At 40.0% G+C, this 19,698-nt stretch overlaps 1 protein-coding gene across 1 annotated transcript in view; it reads right to left on the reverse strand.

Moving 5' to 3' along the window:
- LOC124862490 (myosin-binding protein C, fast-type-like) overlaps positions 1 to 19,698 on the reverse strand; it is a 60,256-nt gene that overhangs the window by 11,121 nt on the left and 29,437 nt on the right. The window contains 13 exon segments of the mRNA XM_047356445.1: positions 397 to 592; positions 8,245 to 8,333; positions 9,511 to 9,669; positions 9,794 to 9,934; positions 10,075 to 10,263; positions 11,690 to 11,794; positions 12,171 to 12,330; positions 12,397 to 12,533; positions 14,325 to 14,354; positions 14,439 to 14,545; positions 14,992 to 15,157; positions 16,186 to 16,355; positions 18,326 to 18,431. Of these exon segments, the coding sequence (XP_047212401.1) occupies positions 397 to 592; positions 8,245 to 8,333; positions 9,511 to 9,669; positions 9,794 to 9,934; positions 10,075 to 10,263; positions 11,690 to 11,794; positions 12,171 to 12,330; positions 12,397 to 12,533; positions 14,325 to 14,354; positions 14,439 to 14,545; positions 14,992 to 15,157; positions 16,186 to 16,355; positions 18,326 to 18,431 (1,755 nt within the window).

Here is a 19,698-nt window from a genome sequence, read left to right on the forward strand (position 1 = left end):
AAATCTCGACATGTCACAGATTTAGGTACCGTCCCTCCAAACAGGTTATTAATCTTGTACCTCGTGAAAATGGAACAAGCACAATGCTCTAATCTTAAAGAGAGAACGTGCAACACAAGGCTCTTTAAGGGAGGCCAAAGGCCAGTTTATAACTCATATGGGTGATGTCAGCTGTTTTCAGGGAAGGGATGTAAGAAGGAAAACTGGAAACTTTTAAACAGCAAGAAGAGGATCTCCTTTATGTAAAAAAGTAACCACAATAGTTACAATCTGCATGCTTTTTCAGGCTCATTAGCACTGATTAACATCCATTCGCTCATGGCCTCTTAAAATGCAGAGTTTGCAGTCACACATTTTGCTGTCCATTATACCCATATGTTCAAAAACAGAACTGACCTACGACCTGGATGTTGATGTTTGCACTGTCCGACATGTTCTCGATCTGAACAGACAGGGTGAACATTCCTGAGTGTCTTCTCTCTGCAGAGCGGATGAACAGGATGCTGTCCACCTCGCTGGTGCGAGTCCCCACGGTTTTGTCTTCCAGGAGAGCGCCGTCTTTGAACCAGGTCACAGTGGGCCGAGGTTTTCCCTGCAGTTACAGCAAACAGGAAAAATCAACACAAATACGTCCAAGAAGAACTATAAAGAGCTTTACTTTTTATAGTCTTTATATGATACAATGAGGTGGAAGACATTTTTTCTCCACAGCTCCCTTTAGGTCACACTTCAGCATATCTTTTTATTTATTTCTACACTTTAGTATACCCTGAGCATCTGCGGAAGAAGGTTTAAGGCTCTACAATGTATTACAGCACCCTCAGGTGGTCAAAAACTATTAGATGAACTAATCAGAAAGCAGGCTGAACTGCTGTAAGTTGGAGCCATTTAAAACATTCAGCATTCAGAGGTGAATGGAATTTTATCAGTCTAGACAGAACGTCTGCACAGTGTAGTATGAGGTTGCTGTAATTAACATTATTTGGGCATTGTCGTGACAGTTGAGTCAGTTCTCTAGAAATACAGCATATATGTGGTATATACAGGGGTTGGACAATGAAACTGAAACACCTGTCATTTTAGTGTGGGAGGTTTCATAGCTAAATTGGACCAGCCTGGTAGCCAGTCTTCATTGATTGCACATTGCACCAGTAAGAGCAGAGTGTGAAGGTTCAATTAGCAGGGTAAGAGCACAGTTTTGCTCAAAATATTGAAATGCACACAACATTATGGGTGACATACCAGAGTTCAAAAGAGGACAAATTGTTGGTGCACGTCTTGCTGGCACATCTGTGACCAAGACAGCAAGTCTTTGTGATGTATCAAGAGCCACGGTATCCAGGGTAATGTCAGCAAACCACCAAGAAGGACGAACCACATCCAACAGAATTAACTGTGGACGCAAGAGGAAGCTGTCTGAAAGGGATGTGCGGGTGCTAACCCGGATTGTATCCAAAAAACATAAAGCCACAGCTGCCCAAATCACGGCAGAATTAAATGTGCACCTCAACTCTCCTGTTTCCACCAGAACTGTCCATTGGGAGCTCCACAGGGTAAATATACACGACCGGGCTGCTATAGCCAAACCTTTGGTCACTCATGCCAATGCCAAACGTCGGTTTCAATGGTGCAAGGAGCGCAAATCTTAGGCTGTGGACAATGTGAAACATGTATTGTTCTCTGATGAGTCCACCTTTACTGTTTTCCCCACATCCAGGAGAGTTACGGTGTGGAGAAGCCCCAAAGAAGCGTACCACCCAGACTGTTGCATGCCCAGAGTGAAGCATGGGGCTGGATCTGTGATGGTTTGGGCTGCCATATCATGGCATTCCCTTGGCCCAATACTTGTGCTAGATGTTGAGGACCATGTGCATTCAATGGTTCAAACATTGTATCCTGAAGGCGGTGCCGTGTATCAGGATGAAAATGCGCCAATACACACAGCAAGACTGGTGAAAGATTGGTTTGATGAACATGAAAGTGAAGTTGAACATCTCCCGTGGCCTGCACAGTCACCAGATCTAAATATTATTGAGCCACTTTGGGGTGTTTTGGAGGAGCGAGTCAGGAAACGTTTTCCTCCACCAGTATCACGTAGTGACCTGGCCACTATCCTGCAAGAAGAATGGCTTAAAATCCCTCTGACCACAGTGCAGGACTTGTATATGTCATTATCAAGACGAATTGACGCTGCATTGGCCGCAAAAGGAGGCCCTACACCATACTAATAAATTATTGTGGTCTAAAACCAGGTGTTTCAGTTTCATTGTCCAATCCCTGTATGAGGTCTCAGAGGTGGGATGCTCACACTGCAGGTTTTTTGTGCAAAAACCTGCGGCAGCCTGACTTAGCTGGAGATCACATTGTGCGTTACAGTATGAGATGTGTAGAAAGACAATGCTGGAGCGTTAATAATCTAAAGCCTGCAACTCACTGTGTAAATCGCACAGGTGTTAAATATGTCACAATGCAAACTTGACATTATAAAATCTAAGTAGGTGCACCCGTCATGCTGCATGACTTGTTGCAGCAACAGTCTCACGTTGGAAAGGTCAGATAGATATTTCACTGCAGCAATAGATGGATAGCAACGTATGATTGTTAACACTCCTATTAGAGTTAGATGATGAAAAGAAGGAGAGAAGGACCAGGAAAGGGAGTCAAGAGCAAAAAAAAAAAAAAAAACAGAAAGCAGGAATCTGTTGTAGCAGCAGTCCCACTGCTTGATTGCCCCAAAGAGTTTGTTACACTGCTCGATGCCTGTTGTAACTCATCTTTGTTCGCCTGGGTACAAATTCATCAGTTTGTGCCTCTGTCACACCAAATGACCAAACCTACTTCAGCTCACAATAAGTCTGAATATAGTCTGAACCCAGCTTAAGACAGCATAACTTCCTGTGGTGCTGAGACCCGAGTCAGATACGGATGGAGGTACAAGCTTGTTTAGTCCTTCACTAACATTTCTGTCATTAACTTTAATTTTTACCATTTGATCTGGGGCCTTTTTTGCAGCATTTCTGATAATTGAACGTTCTGTCCTTGTGGTGATTTTTCAAGTTCCTAGGAAGTTTGGTAGCTGTTGTCAAAATTTATTTTAGCTGTAACTGGTGTGAGAGCAAGAAGCAGAGAAGTACTGTGTTAGAAAGCTTGAGGCTGAGCACATAAGGAGGGCACCATGGCCTGGGAGACAGAGGCGGCAGAGTCATAACATTAGGACGGGAGGGGCAGAGGAGGGCATGGGTGGAAGGTCAATGAGCAAGCTCAAGTCTTTCTTCATCATTGCGTGGTGCATTAGACAATGCAGCCCCCTTGAAAAAGAAGGTAATTATTCATAGGAGGCAGGCTCCTTGGTTTAATTCAGAGCTGCATACTTTAAAGCACAATGTTAGAAAATTGGAGAGATAATGGCGCTCTACACACCTAGAGGATTCCTACTTAATCTGGAAAAATAGCCTACTGTTGTATAAAAAGACACTTCGCCAAGCTAGAACAGCTTATTTCTCATCATTAATAGAAGAGAACAAGAATAATCCTAGGTTTCTCTTTAGTACAGTTGCTAAACTTACACAGAGTCGTAGCTCTGTTGAGCCATCCATTCCCTTAGCTCTTAGCAGTCATGATTTTATGGGATTCTTCTTAAATAAAATTGATTCTATTAAAAAGAAAATATTTGACATACTCCCGAAGATGATTACTTCATACTCGACTATTGTAATTCGTTACTATCAGGATGTCCACAAAATGCAGTTAAAAGTCTTCAGCTGATTCAAAATGCTGCAGCAAGAGTTCTGATGAAAATTAAAAAGAGAGATCATATTTCTCCTATTTTAGCTTCCCTTCATTGGCTCCCTGTTAAATCCAGAATAGAATTTAAAATTCTCCTCCTCACATATAAAGCCCTTAATGATCTAGCTCCATCATACATCAGATTGGTCCATATGTTCCTAACAGAGCACTTCGTTCTCAGACTGCAGGTTTACTGGTGGTTCCTAGAGTCTCTAGAAGTAGAATGGGAGGCAGATCCTTTAGTTATCAGGCTCCTTTCCTGTGGAACCATCTCCCAGTTTTAGTCCGTGAGGCAGACACCCTGTCTACTTTTAAGGCTAGGCTTAAAACTTTCCTTTTTGATAAAGCTTATAGTTAGAGTGGCTTAGTTTATCCTGAGCTATATTCCTTATTTTTTACCTCCGTCTTCTTCCCTCCCTGTTGGATGGAGTAAGGGGGAGTCAGGTTTAGCCTAAACCGGCTCAGTTATGGTTGAGGTGCAAACACACCCTCCATTTCTGCTACCTGTATGACCCCTTCTCTTTTCCAATGGTTATAATCAGTCTGACAGAGAGAGGTATCCCAATCATTGTGGTTTTTAGTATAACAATGACCATCAGTGGGACCCTTTGTGGGGTGCCTTGAGACGACATTTTTGTAAATAAGCGCCGTTTAACTAAATAATCTGAACTGAAACTATCTGTGTAGTTATGCTGCTATAGGCTTAGGCTGCTGGAGGACATAACGACCACTTTCACCCTCTTCGCTACATTCTCACACTACTCTCCAATTTTGCATTGTTTGCTGTTATTTCAGCTTTTAAATTTGTTCTCTCTTTGCTCTTCCTAGATGCTACACCTGGCCTAACTCTGTGTCTGCCTGTGACACCTTTCTGGAGAGGGGCATTGTCCAAGCTTCTGCTGGCAACAACTTAATGCTCACACTCTACGGATGATCCACATGGCCCTGTCTTTTAGTGTTTAACCCTTCCTCTCTCCTAGACATGGCAATTGACTGAGCTTTTGTAACTAATTATATGTGCTCTCTTTCAGACTCTAACCTTGAAAACTGGCTCAGAGTTTATCTGTTCTTTCTTTCTAGGTGAAACGACTAAAGGAGCTACATCCATTAACATTTACTTTTCCTTCCCATAGAAAGTACTCCTGGATCAGTGCTTCTTTGTTCTTTTTGTGTCTCTGCTCTGTTCTCTCAAACCCCCAGTCGGTCGTGGCAGATGGCCGCTCACACTGAGCCTGGTTCTGCTGGAGGTTTCTTCCTGTTAAAAGGGAGTTTTTCCTCTCCGCTGTCGCTACATGCATGCTCAGTATGTTCAATTGTTAGGATTAATTGGAATGTATGTACCTGACTGTTGTGAAGTGCCTTGAGACAACATGTGTTGTGAATTGGCACTATATAAATAAAACTGAATTGAATTGAATTGAATTGAATTGAAAGTCATAACAAGCATGGGAGCGAGAAATGAGAATTCAGGTGCACGCTGTTTTTCATCAGTCTGAAGTTCAAAAAACAGGCAAAAGTCATAACACAGGGAGCCAGCTGCGGGCTGTTTACGACTCTGTCTACAGAGTCTACCGAAAAGTCACGGCGACCGCGTAACTCAATGATGGGTAAGCTTGCCTGGCAACAGGGGATGAGCAGTGAGGCTATCTGCACTATAAAAACTGTGCCAAATAAAGAAACGGAGTTGATTCCTCGCAGAAAACCAGTGAACAGGATCGGACGGAGAAAGAAGCTACAGATGAATCAGAAGACCAGAGACGCAGCCCCGCTGACAATTCTACATTATAAAGAGGATCAACCCGTGTGCCCTGAGAAGAGCTGCAACTCAAAATTGAGAATCTGAATTTCATCTGTTGCATTTTTACCAAGACAACTGAAGTGAATTTGGTCAGTGAACAACTGATTGCTCTAAGGTTCAGGCTTCTGGAAGTCCTGAACCAACCTCAATTACACCTCAAAGGTTTCCTTCAACTATTCAGCCTCTGGAAGCTACCGACTTTTGAAACATATGCCAACAAAGATTCTGGTTTTTAAATTAAAAAATTTATTTTATTTATTTTTTTTTTTCCAACTTGATCATTGAAACCCCGAGCATCAGCGCCTGTCCACTTAGAGGAAGAGAACTGATGATTGGCCTTTAACCCAAGAAGAAAATCACTCTTTCCTGCTAAAGAAATCATTCCATTCGGATCCATGGTGGGGCTCCGTCTCCAAAGCCTCTTCAACCAGTTTCAGCATTAGGGAAAGATAGGTTAAGTTGATTGATTTATTTCTATTATTTAAATTATTAAGTTTTGCTGATTTGTAAGCTGTTACTGACCCCTGCAAAAGCATTATTAATTAAAGAAAGCATATCAAATTCTAGATTTATTGTGGACAGTCAATTATTTGAGTCACCTTATTCTTGGGTTTTCGTTGGCGGTACAAAGTACTGTTTTCTGGTTCCAAATGATTTTAGGAGGTTTTTATAGGTTGCCTTAAGCCAAACTAGTTAAAACAATGCCCTTGGGGCTCGTGCCGAGCCACTAAAGTCAGTCTAACCCATATACTAATTGCAAGTTGTAAAATAGGGAATGAGCAGCCATTAACAGAAGTGATTGTCGAGGAGTGGATGACTGCTGTGGCCTACTCAATTGTCCAAGCCACTAGTGGAAGAAGGGCGAGACTTCTGGAAAAGGTTGGGCTGTTAGAGGTTGGGCGAGTCATTTCCCGACAGCAGCTTAAACAGATTTTCCAGTAAACCTGCTTAGTAAGACCTTCCAGATTTAGGGAAGTCCAGACCCATTGAATGGAGCGCTGGATTGAGCAATCCCCTTAGAAATAGGGAAGTAGGACGGAGAGGTTAGCTCATCGGACAACAAAACTGTCTAAAATGTTTTACTCTTGTGAATTATCTCTCGCTCTGTGGCACGATGACACTTCAGATAGTTTGGAAATATTCTTATAACCCTTCCCAGACTGATGGGCAGCAACAGTTGCTTCTTAGGGTAACTAGCAAACTGACAAAAATACAGCTTTTAAAGAGATAGCCACACTGCTGATGAGTGCATTTAATTAGCAGCACCTTATTAAATAGCTAAGTTCTCATTTAAATTCTATACAACAGCAAGGCTGCAGCTGCGAACTGCCCCAGTGCATGCTGTAGGTCCTGTCTAGAGGGGGCCAGCAGGACCATGTCATCTGCAAAAAGAAGAGACCAAACCTATTGGTCCCCAAACCAGACCCCCTAGGGCCTTTGGCTGCGCCTAGAAATCCTGTCCATGAAAATTATTAACTGGACCGGTTCGCAGCCGAGTGTGAAGCAGCTGTGATGAGGATCAGCTCCTCCAAGTCCGAGGCCAGTGTTCTCGACTGGAAAAGGGTAGAGGGGAGCTCCTGCCTAACGTGGAGAAGTTCAAGTATCTTGGGGTCTTGTTCAAGGATGAGGGGAGAATGGAGTGGGACATCGATAGACAGATTGGTGCGGAGACCCAGGGGACGGCCTAGGACACTCTGGAGGGACTATGTCTCTCGGCTGGCCTTGGAGCGCCTTGTGCTCCCCCCCGGAAGAGCTAGAGGAGGTGTCTGGGGAGAGGGACATCTGGATGTCTCTACTAAGTCTGCTCCTCCTGCGACCCATTTCCAGATAAAGTATGAGTTGAGGTTAAATTTAAGTGGTTTTAGAACCTGTTAAAGACAATTTTTTTAAATGTCCTGATATGTAAAATTATAGAAATGAAAGAGGGTGAAAATATTTTGTGGCAGTGAAATCGGGTTACATATGTGTACGTATGTTTAAACAGCATTTTGTGTGTTTTATTGTTACAAAAGCAGCTGAAGGAACAAAATGTCCAACTCTTATATAAGATGACAGAACAGTTGATGCCCCTCCTGTCTTGGGAGATCATCATGTAGCTTCGTTCTCTATTTCAGAGCGAGCTTCTCATCTTCTTCCTCTGAACTGCTCTGGCTCCCTTTCTTCTTGTCTATTTCTGTTTGCGATAAGGGCTCCCTCTTTGCCGCTTGTGTTTAGCTTCTTCTTTACCAGCGCCATAATTTGCAATTTGCTGTCAGATGCTGTAGTTGTCCTACTGCCCTTAAAGCACTTGCTCTCTCTGTTGCGAGCGATATTTACAAAACGGATTTGTGTTCCAGGAGATGAAACAAAAATGCAGCCGTCAGGGGAATCTCGATTGTTGGTTCTTTCAGTATCCAAAACACACATGGAAAATGTATCTGGATGTGTTGCACAGGCAGGAGCATCGAACGCTCTCTTGCTTGTCGTTTTTGTTTGGTAGAGTTTGAAATAATCTGCTGCATTTTTCAGCTAAGGCTCACTGCAAGAATGCAAAAAGTGGGTTCTTCCAGCTACATCTGAAACTTTCTGGCCAAATGTAGTAATTTAGGAACCGGCTTTGATCTGCAAGTATAAGAGCTTTGCATGTAAGGAAAATAAATGAATAAAGAAGTCAGTCTTACCCGGAAAGGGATGACCAAGTTCACGTTCTCCCCCACAGCTTTGATGAGCTGAGATCTCAGGTTGCGAGGGACTCTAATCTTTGGATTTTCTACATGGTGGGAAAGAAAAGATGAATCCCGCTTATAAAACGGGCATTAATGTCCCCTTTATTAGTAGCAGATTTCAGCTAAACATTTTTAAAAGGATGCTTTGGAATGGTGAAGATTGAAGTCTATTTTAAGCTTTATAAATTAGCATAATGCTGTCTGGTAGTTAGGTTTTTTTAAAGAATTAGGTGAACAAGTTTTGTTGAGGATTTTCTCAAATCCAGATAGGGTCAAATTTTTCAATACAGTCTCAAATAAATGCACACACCCTATCTAGAAGCACCTTTTGCTGAATTAACGGCTTCAATTGCTTTGGGTATCTCTCTACCAGCTTTGCTAATCAGTATATTTTTTTTCTAAATAGCTCAGGCTGAGTCAGTTCGGATGGAGCAAACAAGTCTTTGTTAACAAGTCTTGCTTGCCACAAAAATATGTCTTGATCTTAACCATTACATTGTAGCTCAGGCTGTATGTTTATGGTTGTTGTCCTGCTGAAAGGCAAACCTCGGTCCCAGCCTCAAGTCTTCTGCAGCTTCTTACAGGTTTCCTTCTAGATTTGTCCCGGATTTAGCTCCATCCATCCATGTTACCATGGCCCTCTTTGCTGCTTCTCAGATTTATGCTCTCCCTGCCCGGCCTGTCAGTTTAGGTGGATGATCATGTCTTGGTAGGTAAGCAGTTTGTCCATCCTCTTTCCATGTCCAGATGATGGACTGAACAGCTCTGGGAGAAGTTGATAGCCTGGGATATTGTTTATAACCTAACCCTGCTTGAAACTTCTCCACATGCTGTGCTCCTTAGGTTCCTTCTATAGACAATTGGCTGCTCCGGAGTTTATTTAGGGGTACCACAGTAAAGGGGGGCTAAATGTGAACTCTTTTGAGTAAAAACAATTCAAAATCATGTATTAATTTTCTTTAACTTGAAACACATTGAAGTTTGTGTTTGTAATGTGACAAAATATGGCAAAGTTCTTGGGGTGGGAATACTTTTAAAACATTGGTTCGGGTCTTGGGTTTAGAAGCGGTTTGCCTTAATGATTTAGATTTTAGATTTAAATCAATCCCACTAAAAATGAGAGAAACAGTAACCAGAAACACTTCTGAAAAAGCCTTAATTAATGCTAAAAACTACTCCAGGCATTTTTAGAAACCTGTTTGGAGAAAGAGAGTCTCTCACCAACAATCTCCCTGATGGTGACGGCCTGAGACAGAGTGGCAGGGGGACTGCGTCCAGCCACATTGACTGCAAACACCCTGAATAGCATCTTCTCCCCACTTGGGAGATCCTTCACCCTGTACTGGTTCTTTTCCACTGGTTCCTCAATGGCCTGCACCCTTGGATGAGAAAATAGAAAAATCATCAATACCTGCCAATATATTAGGAAGATAGGTATTATTATCCTAAACCATGCATCACATCACATTACTGCAATGACTTCATATTAAGTAAGATCTGTTTTATTTACTTCCTTCTGTGCGGTATTCAATGATGTAGCCATCGATGCCGCCGGCTCCGATTTTTTCTGGAGGCCGCCACTTGAGTGCACAAGTAGAGTCTGTCACATCCACCACCCCGAGATGAGTGGGCTCGCCCGTGGGGGCTGAGACAGATAAGAGCTAATTAATACCTTAATACCTGGCATAAATAGGAAGGAAAGGCAGGTTAAGCTGCATCAGAATGAGCATCGTGTGAAAAGCTTCTGTTAATTAACCACCCTGGTAATGACATGCGGCAACGCACCGATGGGCATGAAGGGCTTGGAGCTGGTGCTGGGCTGAGAGATGCCGATGCCGTTGACTGCAAACACTCTCATCTCATAAAGTACACCCTCAATCATCTTCCTGGCCTCGTATGTGGTGGACTCGTAAACGTCAAAGTTTAGTTTGGTCCACCTGGATGAACCGACCTTCTTTCTCTCCATCAGATACCCTGCAATGAGCAATAAGTCCAATGCCGTGAACAACAGTTTTCCGCCTCACGGATTTCTTCTGTTTTTGATTTTTTGTCACACGTAAATGTTTAAAAATCATCAAACAAAATGAAATATCAGACACAAATGGTCAGAGTAAATGCAAAAAGATTACTTCATTTATTACAGGGAAAAATTGTTAATTAACTTTTATTAATCACATTTCTTAGGTTTAATTTCGCTTGCTACAATCGGGTCTGGTTGCTGCCTGACCTGTAGACTCAAGAAATTACTAAGATAGTAACTGTCTGACAAGTTAAATTAGGCTAAAGATCTCAAAAAGCAACACATCATGCTCCAATCTAAATAGGTTGAAAAACAGAGAAACAAAGTCACTGACATGTATCAGTCTGGAAAGGGTTTTAAAGCCATTTCTTAAGCTTTGGAAGTCCAGAGAACCATTATCCTCAATGCAAAAAACATGGAACAATTCAGTTTAGTTTATTTATACAGCGACAATGAAAAAATCTAAGGCACTTTGCAAAAAAGTTAAATGAATCTATATAAAGACACCCAGCCGATTGCATCAAGTCACTGACTTACAGAAGTCCCTCCTGTTGGATGAACATGTAGCGACACTGTACTGTCGGTTGCATTGAGTCGTCGACTTTGCAGCAATCCCCCGTACTGAGCATAGCGACAGCGAAAAGGAAAACTCCCTTTGATGAACCGTTCCAGAGGTGGCCAGTACACCAGAATTACTCCAAGAGCCCATTCATGACTCATTTAGGAGGTCACAGAAGAATCCACGACATCTAAGACATTGTAGACCTCACTTGCCCCAGTAAAGGTCAGAGTTCATGATTCAACAAGAAGAAAGAGATTGGACTAGAGTTTCAAAGCCAAAACCACTGCTGACCAAGCCGAACAAATTCAACCAAAGCATCTCGATGATTCCCAGGACTATTGGTAAAATATTCTGTGGATTGATGAGACAAAGGAGTGAAAGGTATGTGTCCAGTTACATACAACTAATCACACCTACAGTCAAACATGGTGGTGGCAGTGTGATGTCTGGTGCGGCGTTACTGCTTGAGGAACTGGACGACTTACTCTACTTGATGGAGCTATGAAGTCGACTAGATTTAACACAAATCCTGAAGGAGAATTTTGCTTGAGAGAGGCTTTTTCCCCTCACTCCAAGTCATCATTTAAAAATTACATTTTGTTATTTATTCAGGTTATCTTTGTCTGATCTTAACATGCGTTTGATGATCTAAAGCATGTAAAAAGCAAACAGAAGAAATCTGTTAGGGGGAAATACTTTTCCACTCCACTGTAGATCTCAGAGTCGTTTTAGAGATAAACCGGATCATAAAGCAGCTTTTTCCTAAGAGGAGGACGTTAGGTGTGAGAGAATCAGATGACGCGTGTATCAGTAGTTACCTTTAACAGGAACTCTGCCATCAAAGGAGGGAGGGTCCCATGTGATGAAGGCTGAGTCTTCGCCAACTGATGTGCACTTGACATTTTCCGGAGGGTTGGGCACATCTGGAGGAGCAGGTTACAGTTAGAGAGAAATTATGAATCAAGCAGGCAGGTATTTGCATATGAATGTGTTCAGTATTAGGATAGTATGCAGATAGCATGCAGACTTGATCTAAAAGTCACTGTGGAACAATCTGACTGAGGAAGAACCCCCAGAAAGCCTGGAGAACACTTGTTCACAATCACTTTAATTAATTATAAGAGTGTGTGGCTGCGTGGATGAAAAGAAGAAAGAAATTAACAAATTAAAACTTTTATACAGCACTGTGGTTAGTTTAAAGATAGTGCTATCTCTTAATTTGAGTGCTAACATTTCTTAGTCTGATTAAGATACAAGATTTGAAAAGAGGACTAAAAAGAGAAATGCAAAGCAGCTGACCCACGATCCTGACAAAGATTTCAGCCTTGTCTTCTCCTACAGGGTTGGCTGCAGTGATGGTGTAGGGACCCTCATCTCCTCTCTCCGCCCCCTCGATCACAAAGCTACTCACGGTCTTCCTCGACTCCACACGGACCCGTCCCTCGGCCTCAGAGACCACCTGTCCCAGAGACACAGGTGAGTTTAACGTTAAGCCCTCCCATTCTGAACGGGATCCTGATCTCACCTGGTCTCCCTTCATCCAGCACACGACGGGGGCCGGCTCTCCTGTGACCTCAACGTCGAAGCGGAGCTTGTTTCCAGCCACCACGGTGATGTTCTTATTGCCCCTGCCACCTGCGTCCAGGTGGATTTTGGGAGGATCTTTCATGTGATCATCCAAAGAAAAGACATGAATGAAAAGATTATTTGGATGATAGAGACAATGATTACTTCGAGGAGTCTTATTAGGCAACCTTTAATCATTTATGTTGAAGTTTATTGTTGCTGCAAAGATATATAGTTTTCTTCAAAAAACATTATGCAAGGAGAAAATCATAAATTAGACTTTAAATTTTTAATTTCAATATTTTGTTAGACAGTTTCCAAGGGTCTCATTACATCAGTATACATACACATTTAGTAAATACTTGTCTACATAACCACCACCCATTCACCATTATCCACACTTACTGGGACTGACCACATGTGGTAAAATAAACGCAACTGAAGCTCTTAGCCACTGTTCAAAATGGAAAAGACAGGAAAACATGCCATTTAAGGAGGCCGTGTGTGTTGATCTTTAAAAGTCAAGAATGGCTACAACTAACCTAACGTTCCCCACGTCTACAGTCACTCCATTAATTAAAGTTGAGATAAACAAGGTCTTAAGTTTACCCTGATAGATAGTAAGAAGGATGGTAATAGAGGTATAAAAAAATCTCCAAATCTAAATCCCAACCAGTTGTTTGGGAAACAAGCCAGGAAAGCCTTTTCCATCCTACCATCACAAACACAAATGTGTGGAGATCTCTAAACGCTGCTAGGACTTTAACTGGAACTGTGTGCTTTAGCCAGATGATATTAAGATTTAACTTTCTGGCAACAAACACTCCATGTGGATCCGGTGGAGGATCTGTGATGCTGTGGACCTGTGTTCTTCAAGGCACCATAAACTCCTTAAAATTTCAGAACATTTTGAATACGCATCCAGATCGACCCAGAAATAGTTCCCAGAATACAAACCTAACCTTCTTCCATGGCCATCTTAATCATCATACCTTCAGAAACAAGTGAGCTAAAGAGAGGGGAGCATGAAAGAAGAACCAGAACTCTGGAGACTATAGAGAAATGGCCAAAGATCCCTCTCTGTCTGCTCTAATCCTGTAAAATGTTATGGAGTAGGAAAAATCTGTTTTATCAACAGCAGGAATGCCAATGATTGCACTGGGTTCTGTATTTTTATTATGTAGAACGAGATACAGTAAATTCTGGTTCTGAATACGGCTTGTTTTAAGAAATAAAGATTCATTTGCTAAAGCTTTTTGTACTCGACAAACGCAGGCAGTATACAACTATTGCTCAATGAACATTCATCATGGTGGCAGTCAGCCGCTAGTATTCCGGCGTCCTGATAACATTAAGATTGAAATTAAGGACGCAGTTACAACTTACTCATTATTTCTCAGATAAAAGCAATAAATAAATGGCAAACAATTCCCAAAATTGTTGCTGCAAGTTTTATACTAAAATGTAGAGTCAAGGTATCCTAAGCTAATGTAAGCTAATAAGTTGTTTAATGATATACATAGTTAACGTTTTTATGATATAATTATTATATTTCTTTTGGTAGGCTATGCCACCTGCTGGGGGAAACAGATAACTGCATTTGGCTAAAATACAGAAATTGCAGTTTGTTCTTTTTCGGCGCACTTCAGCATGACGCGTCCAGTGTGTGCTTAGGTTTTTCCCTATACCTTTTAAAACAACTTTAAAAAAGGAAAATCTGTCTTTAATAAACAGTTAATTGCCATTTTCTTGCATGTTAGTTTTTCTAAACTGTTTAATTAGTGACTATCATAAGACCATTTGCAGATGGTTCTGGTGTTCATTTTTAAACAATTTTCATTCCATCATGCACCTCAATGAATATTCAAATAAAAACCAGAAAAGTACCTTGTCTGGGAACATATTCAATCTTGATCTCTAAGAGAAAAAAAGAAATGAACCTGTTGATGAGCTATTTAAGGTTAAAAAAGATTGAAATGCCAAATTTTTGTTTTGCTTCACCTAGGAAATTGAGTTTGGCAGACAAAGAAAGAGCATATCCATCTGGGATGAAGGTATAATCTCCTGCATCTGAAGGCTTCACGTCATCAATCGTCAGCTTGTGGGTCCTGAGGATAAGTAAGCAGATGTTACAAAGGCAAAAAAAACACAAACATTTATGCTAAAAGATTGTTGGCCTGGCAACATCTGCAATATTAAAGAGCGATGCTTTCACCTTGCGTGACCGCAGTCACCTCATGTATCTCCTACCATGGGCTTCTTTGATGGAAGGATTACTGAGAGAAAGCCCAGACCCCTGGGATGTGTGTGCTCTGTGTGAATATGCTTTTATTCTGTGTTTTCAGAGGTTAGAGCCTTACAGACTGCAGCCTATGTGGAAAAATAGGTCAAACGACCAAAAAAACCCTCTAGTAATAGTTTGCCAAGCCATTTGGCAGGCAGTGTTCTTAAGACTCAGTTTGAATGTGTGAAGCTATCTGGGATGGGAGAAAATGCTCAGCTGTCCTGAAATAAAACACAAACCCACATTGTTGTGTAATGTGTTTGGGAATACCTGTCAAAGTGGGCTATTTTGATGCGATCGCTGGGCTGGACTTCAACACCATCCTTCAACCATTTTCCCGTCACCTTTTCATCAGACACTTCACATTTGAACACGGCCTGTTCAGCTGCTTTTACTGTCAGGTCAGCAATGCTCTGCAGAACCTCAAGCTCCTTATCTGCAAAATAAGCAAGGCATAAGAAAACCGCATTGATGCTGCAGAAGATGGAGCTTTACCCTCTAGCTGGACAAAAACCCTAAACAAACAGCGAGAGCTACAACAGAATGGGAACGGTCCAGTCAAAGTCCAAGCCGAAATCCAATTGAGAATCTGTGGCAAGACTTGAAAGTGTATCTTCACAGATGCTCTTTGTTTAATCAGGCTGGGAGTGCAAAGAAGGATAGGAGAAAAGTTTGAAACTGTGGCGTTTCTATTCAGCCTCCTAAACTATGATACCCTTAAATAAAATCCTGGGCAATCAGCTGACTTCAGGAGTGACATATATTAGTGAACATAGTCCACCTGTATGTGATTTGATCTCAGAATTTATTTGTTAAAAGTCTGATATCACATAAAATAGAAGTTTGTGGTTGTAACAATACAAAATGTGAATCCTTTTAGAAATCCGGTGATGAATGTTGGTCCTTTAATCCGCAAAGACAACAGATTCACGCACAGCAGGTAACTGAAACTATCTTCTCTGTCAAAGCACATCCAGTTTCATGGTACACATATGTTGATGTTCACAGACTCTCAGTAATCTCACCAATTAACTGAGGAGGACAGACAGACATTGTCACACCATAATCAATTACCAGACTTATCTGGACTGAAGTACTGAGACAGCCTGATGGCTGAAAGAAGATAGCAGTCTTAGAGGTGTACAGGGAAATTAGCATGACGAATGCGGTGAGCTGTTGATACAAGGAACTAATGAAGTTATATTAATTACGACATAAGTAATGACTAATTTACTCCTTTTCATGCTTGTCAGGATGGAAAACGTCAACATCAGATTAAATCGAAGGAAGTCTGAGATTCATACTGGTAAACTTTAAATAGCAGCAGATTATTTAGATGTTACTGCCATACTTTTCTCTTCATTTCTGTTTTTACATTTATATGTAACAATGCCTAACTTTGACACGCATTTGTTTCTTGCTTGGTTGTTTGGTCACATTAGGTTATCCCTGTACACAAGGTACCTTCAACCTCCAACTCTGCCTTGGACTCTCCACCGTTGGTGAAGGCATAGTACATCCCAATGTCCTCTTTAGTTGCTTCATTTATGATCAAAACGTGCCTCTTCCCGTCTTTCTTGAACCTGTATTTGGAACCTGCTGTTTCTCTGTTCAGCTCAGCTTCGTCTTTCATCCTGTGGAGAAAAAACACAGCGATTGGAGACACTTTGCACCAGCAGAGGAATCACATAACCTGGAAACAGAACCGGCAGCACAAGGGGTTACGGTACCAATTTGTGTCAAACTTTAAATAACAATCAATTGTAAAGCTCAAGAGTGGGTATCAGATAACAGATTAAAACAGCAGAGATGTAAAACAACAACAGCTTATTAACTTCCTCAACTAAGCTTTCTTTTCTTGTTTTACGTGCAGCAATAGTTTTGTTTTTGCTCAGGTCACTTTGTGATACTCTTCACATCTCTATCATTATTACCTGAACATTTCTGGAGGAGGCAGCATCTGATTGGTAGATTTTAAAAGCATCATATAGATCAATCTACAATCATGTACAAAAATTAAAATAAGAAATTACACTAATAGTTGCATACATGAAGGTATATTCAGAAGTTACTTTATTTGCATCTTTAATCACTTGTAAAAATTCTATAATTCATCAAATTAAAATGTTTGGTTAGAGCTTATTAAATTCCCCTCTTTTTAATATTTTTTTAACCGAATTGGGAACTCGTTCAATTAGTCAACAAAAATGTTTATATTGAATGCTTTTGTTTTCATAACCAATTAATTACTTTAATCCACTGATGACCACTCCAGTAATGTTTTGTTTAATTAAATTAAATTAAATTATTTAGATGTATTTTATTCTTTATTTTAGGTATTTTACATTTATTTAAATTTATAACAAATTACTTTATATGCTATTTTATTTTTATTTTATATTTAATTAAGAACTTTTATCATTTAATTTACTTTAATGTTACTATTTGATTTACTTTTTAAAATAAATTAAATAAGTTAAATAAATTAAATAAATTAAATAATTACGTCTATATTAATTTTATTTATTTTATTTTGCATTGTTTTATTTATTTATTTATATTGTGTTTAAATAAAATTTCATCTTATTATTTTATTTTAGATGTTTTTTTATTGAATTCAGTTTATTATATTTTATTTTGTGCACGTTACTTTGATTAAATTTCATTCTGGTTTGGTTAATTTACTTTTATTTATTTTTTGTTTGACTTATGCTTATACAGATTTTTTTATTCTTATCATTGTTTTGGATATTATTTTGCTGTTTTTATTTTGTTCTATTTAAATCGCTTTAATTTAATCCTTCATTTGCTAAATGTTGCTACAGAAAATATAAAATAAACTGTCAAATCTTTGACTCTGGAAAGTTGAAATTTTTTTTATTTATTTAGTCCAGTTTTCCAACAGATTTGCAAAGGTCTCCTAATATATTCCTTAACTATAGCTGAACTTTGCATTTCATCCAGCTCCCTATAATGACTTTCCTGCATACTGCAAAGATCTTGAGGAGATCTATTTATCACTACTTTGAAAAATCCTAGTATCCAATTTTTGGTACTAGCAGGTCTAATCCAAGACACTTTGAAATCTTGAACCCAAACATTTTTTCAAAACTTGAAGAAGATTTCCCTAAAACTACTGAGGAGAGTCGCTGTTTTACCGCTCTTATTGTAATTATTATAGCTGACAACAAGCTAAGCAAATATTCAAAGCAGGTTTATGTTAAACTGGATTTCAATAAGTGATAAGGAGGCTTTTATACAGATTCAATTATTTCTGTAAAATTTGTTGGTCCTTCCGAAATGTCTTTGCAATCACATCAATTTCAATTATCCCTAATAAAAATGTGCTTCATAAATTTTGTTTTTATAGTTTATATCCAGGTAAAAAACAAAGTGCTCTGTAGCAAAATAACAACATAAAGAACCATCTGTGCACATGTTTCAGTGAAAGCGGATTCAAACCCTTTACTGTTGCAAATAAATGGTTTGGAATATTTGTTGGCAAGCTTTTGTTTCATGAATTGTGAGGCATTAAGAAAATGCCATGTTTTAAACTCAGCATAAAGTATTTGTACTTGGTTAACCTTGGAGTGCATGCACTCACCATTTAACGTTCGCACCCTCCTCTGACACTTCCACTTCAAACTCCACCTTCTCTCCCACCACAGTGTGAACATCATCCAGCAGCTTGGTGATGGTGACTGGAGGCTCTGAGGACAAATGGAAAGCCCACAGTTGCAAATTAAAATGTTTATCAGAGGAGCTGAGTTTAAGGTTGATTAAAACTCGAACAGAAATATGTCAATATGTACAACTGTTCAATCATAATCTCCCTTTTAAAAAAAGGTTTAGTTTTGTATCTATGAATGTAAAACCCAGAAATTCAAGCCATCACTTGCAAATGAATAATGTCACAGTATGCTCCTAAAGTCGTTATCTAAGCCCCCGAACACATCCGTCTTGCAGAGTTGGAAGGTAGATCAAGTCTCCTGAGGTGGCGGGAGTCACATTTTGCATTGTGCAACCACAGGGTGTGATGCTTGGTCCTCCAGTAGCCTCGACTATTTGTCATCGTCGCTGTTCAGTTTCCCCTCCAGACATCTTTAGTCCCTCAGCTGGAGCGCCCACAAATTCTCTGAGCCACGTCACAACACCACAGGAATGTGAACAGGTTCACTGCAGGCCTTTCAGAAGTTTTGCAGAATAACGTGGATGTCTTAAGACTAGTTCATGGTTTAAACTCAGAGTTCTTACCTTTAATTCTGGTGCAACAAATGATTCAAAATGTGAAATGAACTTTCTCCCCATGCAAAGGTTATTTCTCCTCCTTTACTGCATATACTGCCGAAATACTGTGAATAAAGGTTGTGTTAACAACCAATTGAACCATTTACCAATCTGATGTACAACCAGAGAACCTAAAAACGTGGCCAGTGTTTCTCTCATCTCATGCCAAAGAGATGCTGCATAGCACCAACCTGCCTTTAGTCTGATGAGAATACGCTTGACTTAGTCATTTTTAGTCCTCCAATAAGACCTGCTAACCTTCAGCTTTCAGGCCCATGCAAGAGATCTAGGTCTTCTTCTTGGACTATAATTTCAAATTTGACAAATCAGTGGTAAAGAGTTGTTATTTCTCATAATTAAAAAATACAAGATGAGATTCTTCCTTTTTATAAAGATGGCTATCAAAGAGCACTGTTAAAAAAAATGTATAGTGCAGTGTTTTTTTTAGCTTCCATTAATGGTAAAAAATAACCTGAAATGTGTAGGATTATTTAAACTGTAGCTTTCAAAGCTGTGGAATGAAATACTGAGTTATAAACGATGTAAAATATTTATTTCTTCTAAAGGAAATATCAAATTCAGTCAAGCTCTAATAAATATGTCAGCCCACTAATACAACCTACAAGAATACATGGTAATAAATAAAGCATGAACATTTCCTTTGCTGTGCAGCTATTAAATATGACTAAG

Source organism: Girardinichthys multiradiatus, chromosome X, assembly GCF_021462225.1.
Source record: "Girardinichthys multiradiatus isolate DD_20200921_A chromosome X, DD_fGirMul_XY1, whole genome shotgun sequence".
NCBI lineage: Eukaryota > Metazoa > Chordata > Actinopteri > Cyprinodontiformes > Goodeidae > Girardinichthys > Girardinichthys multiradiatus.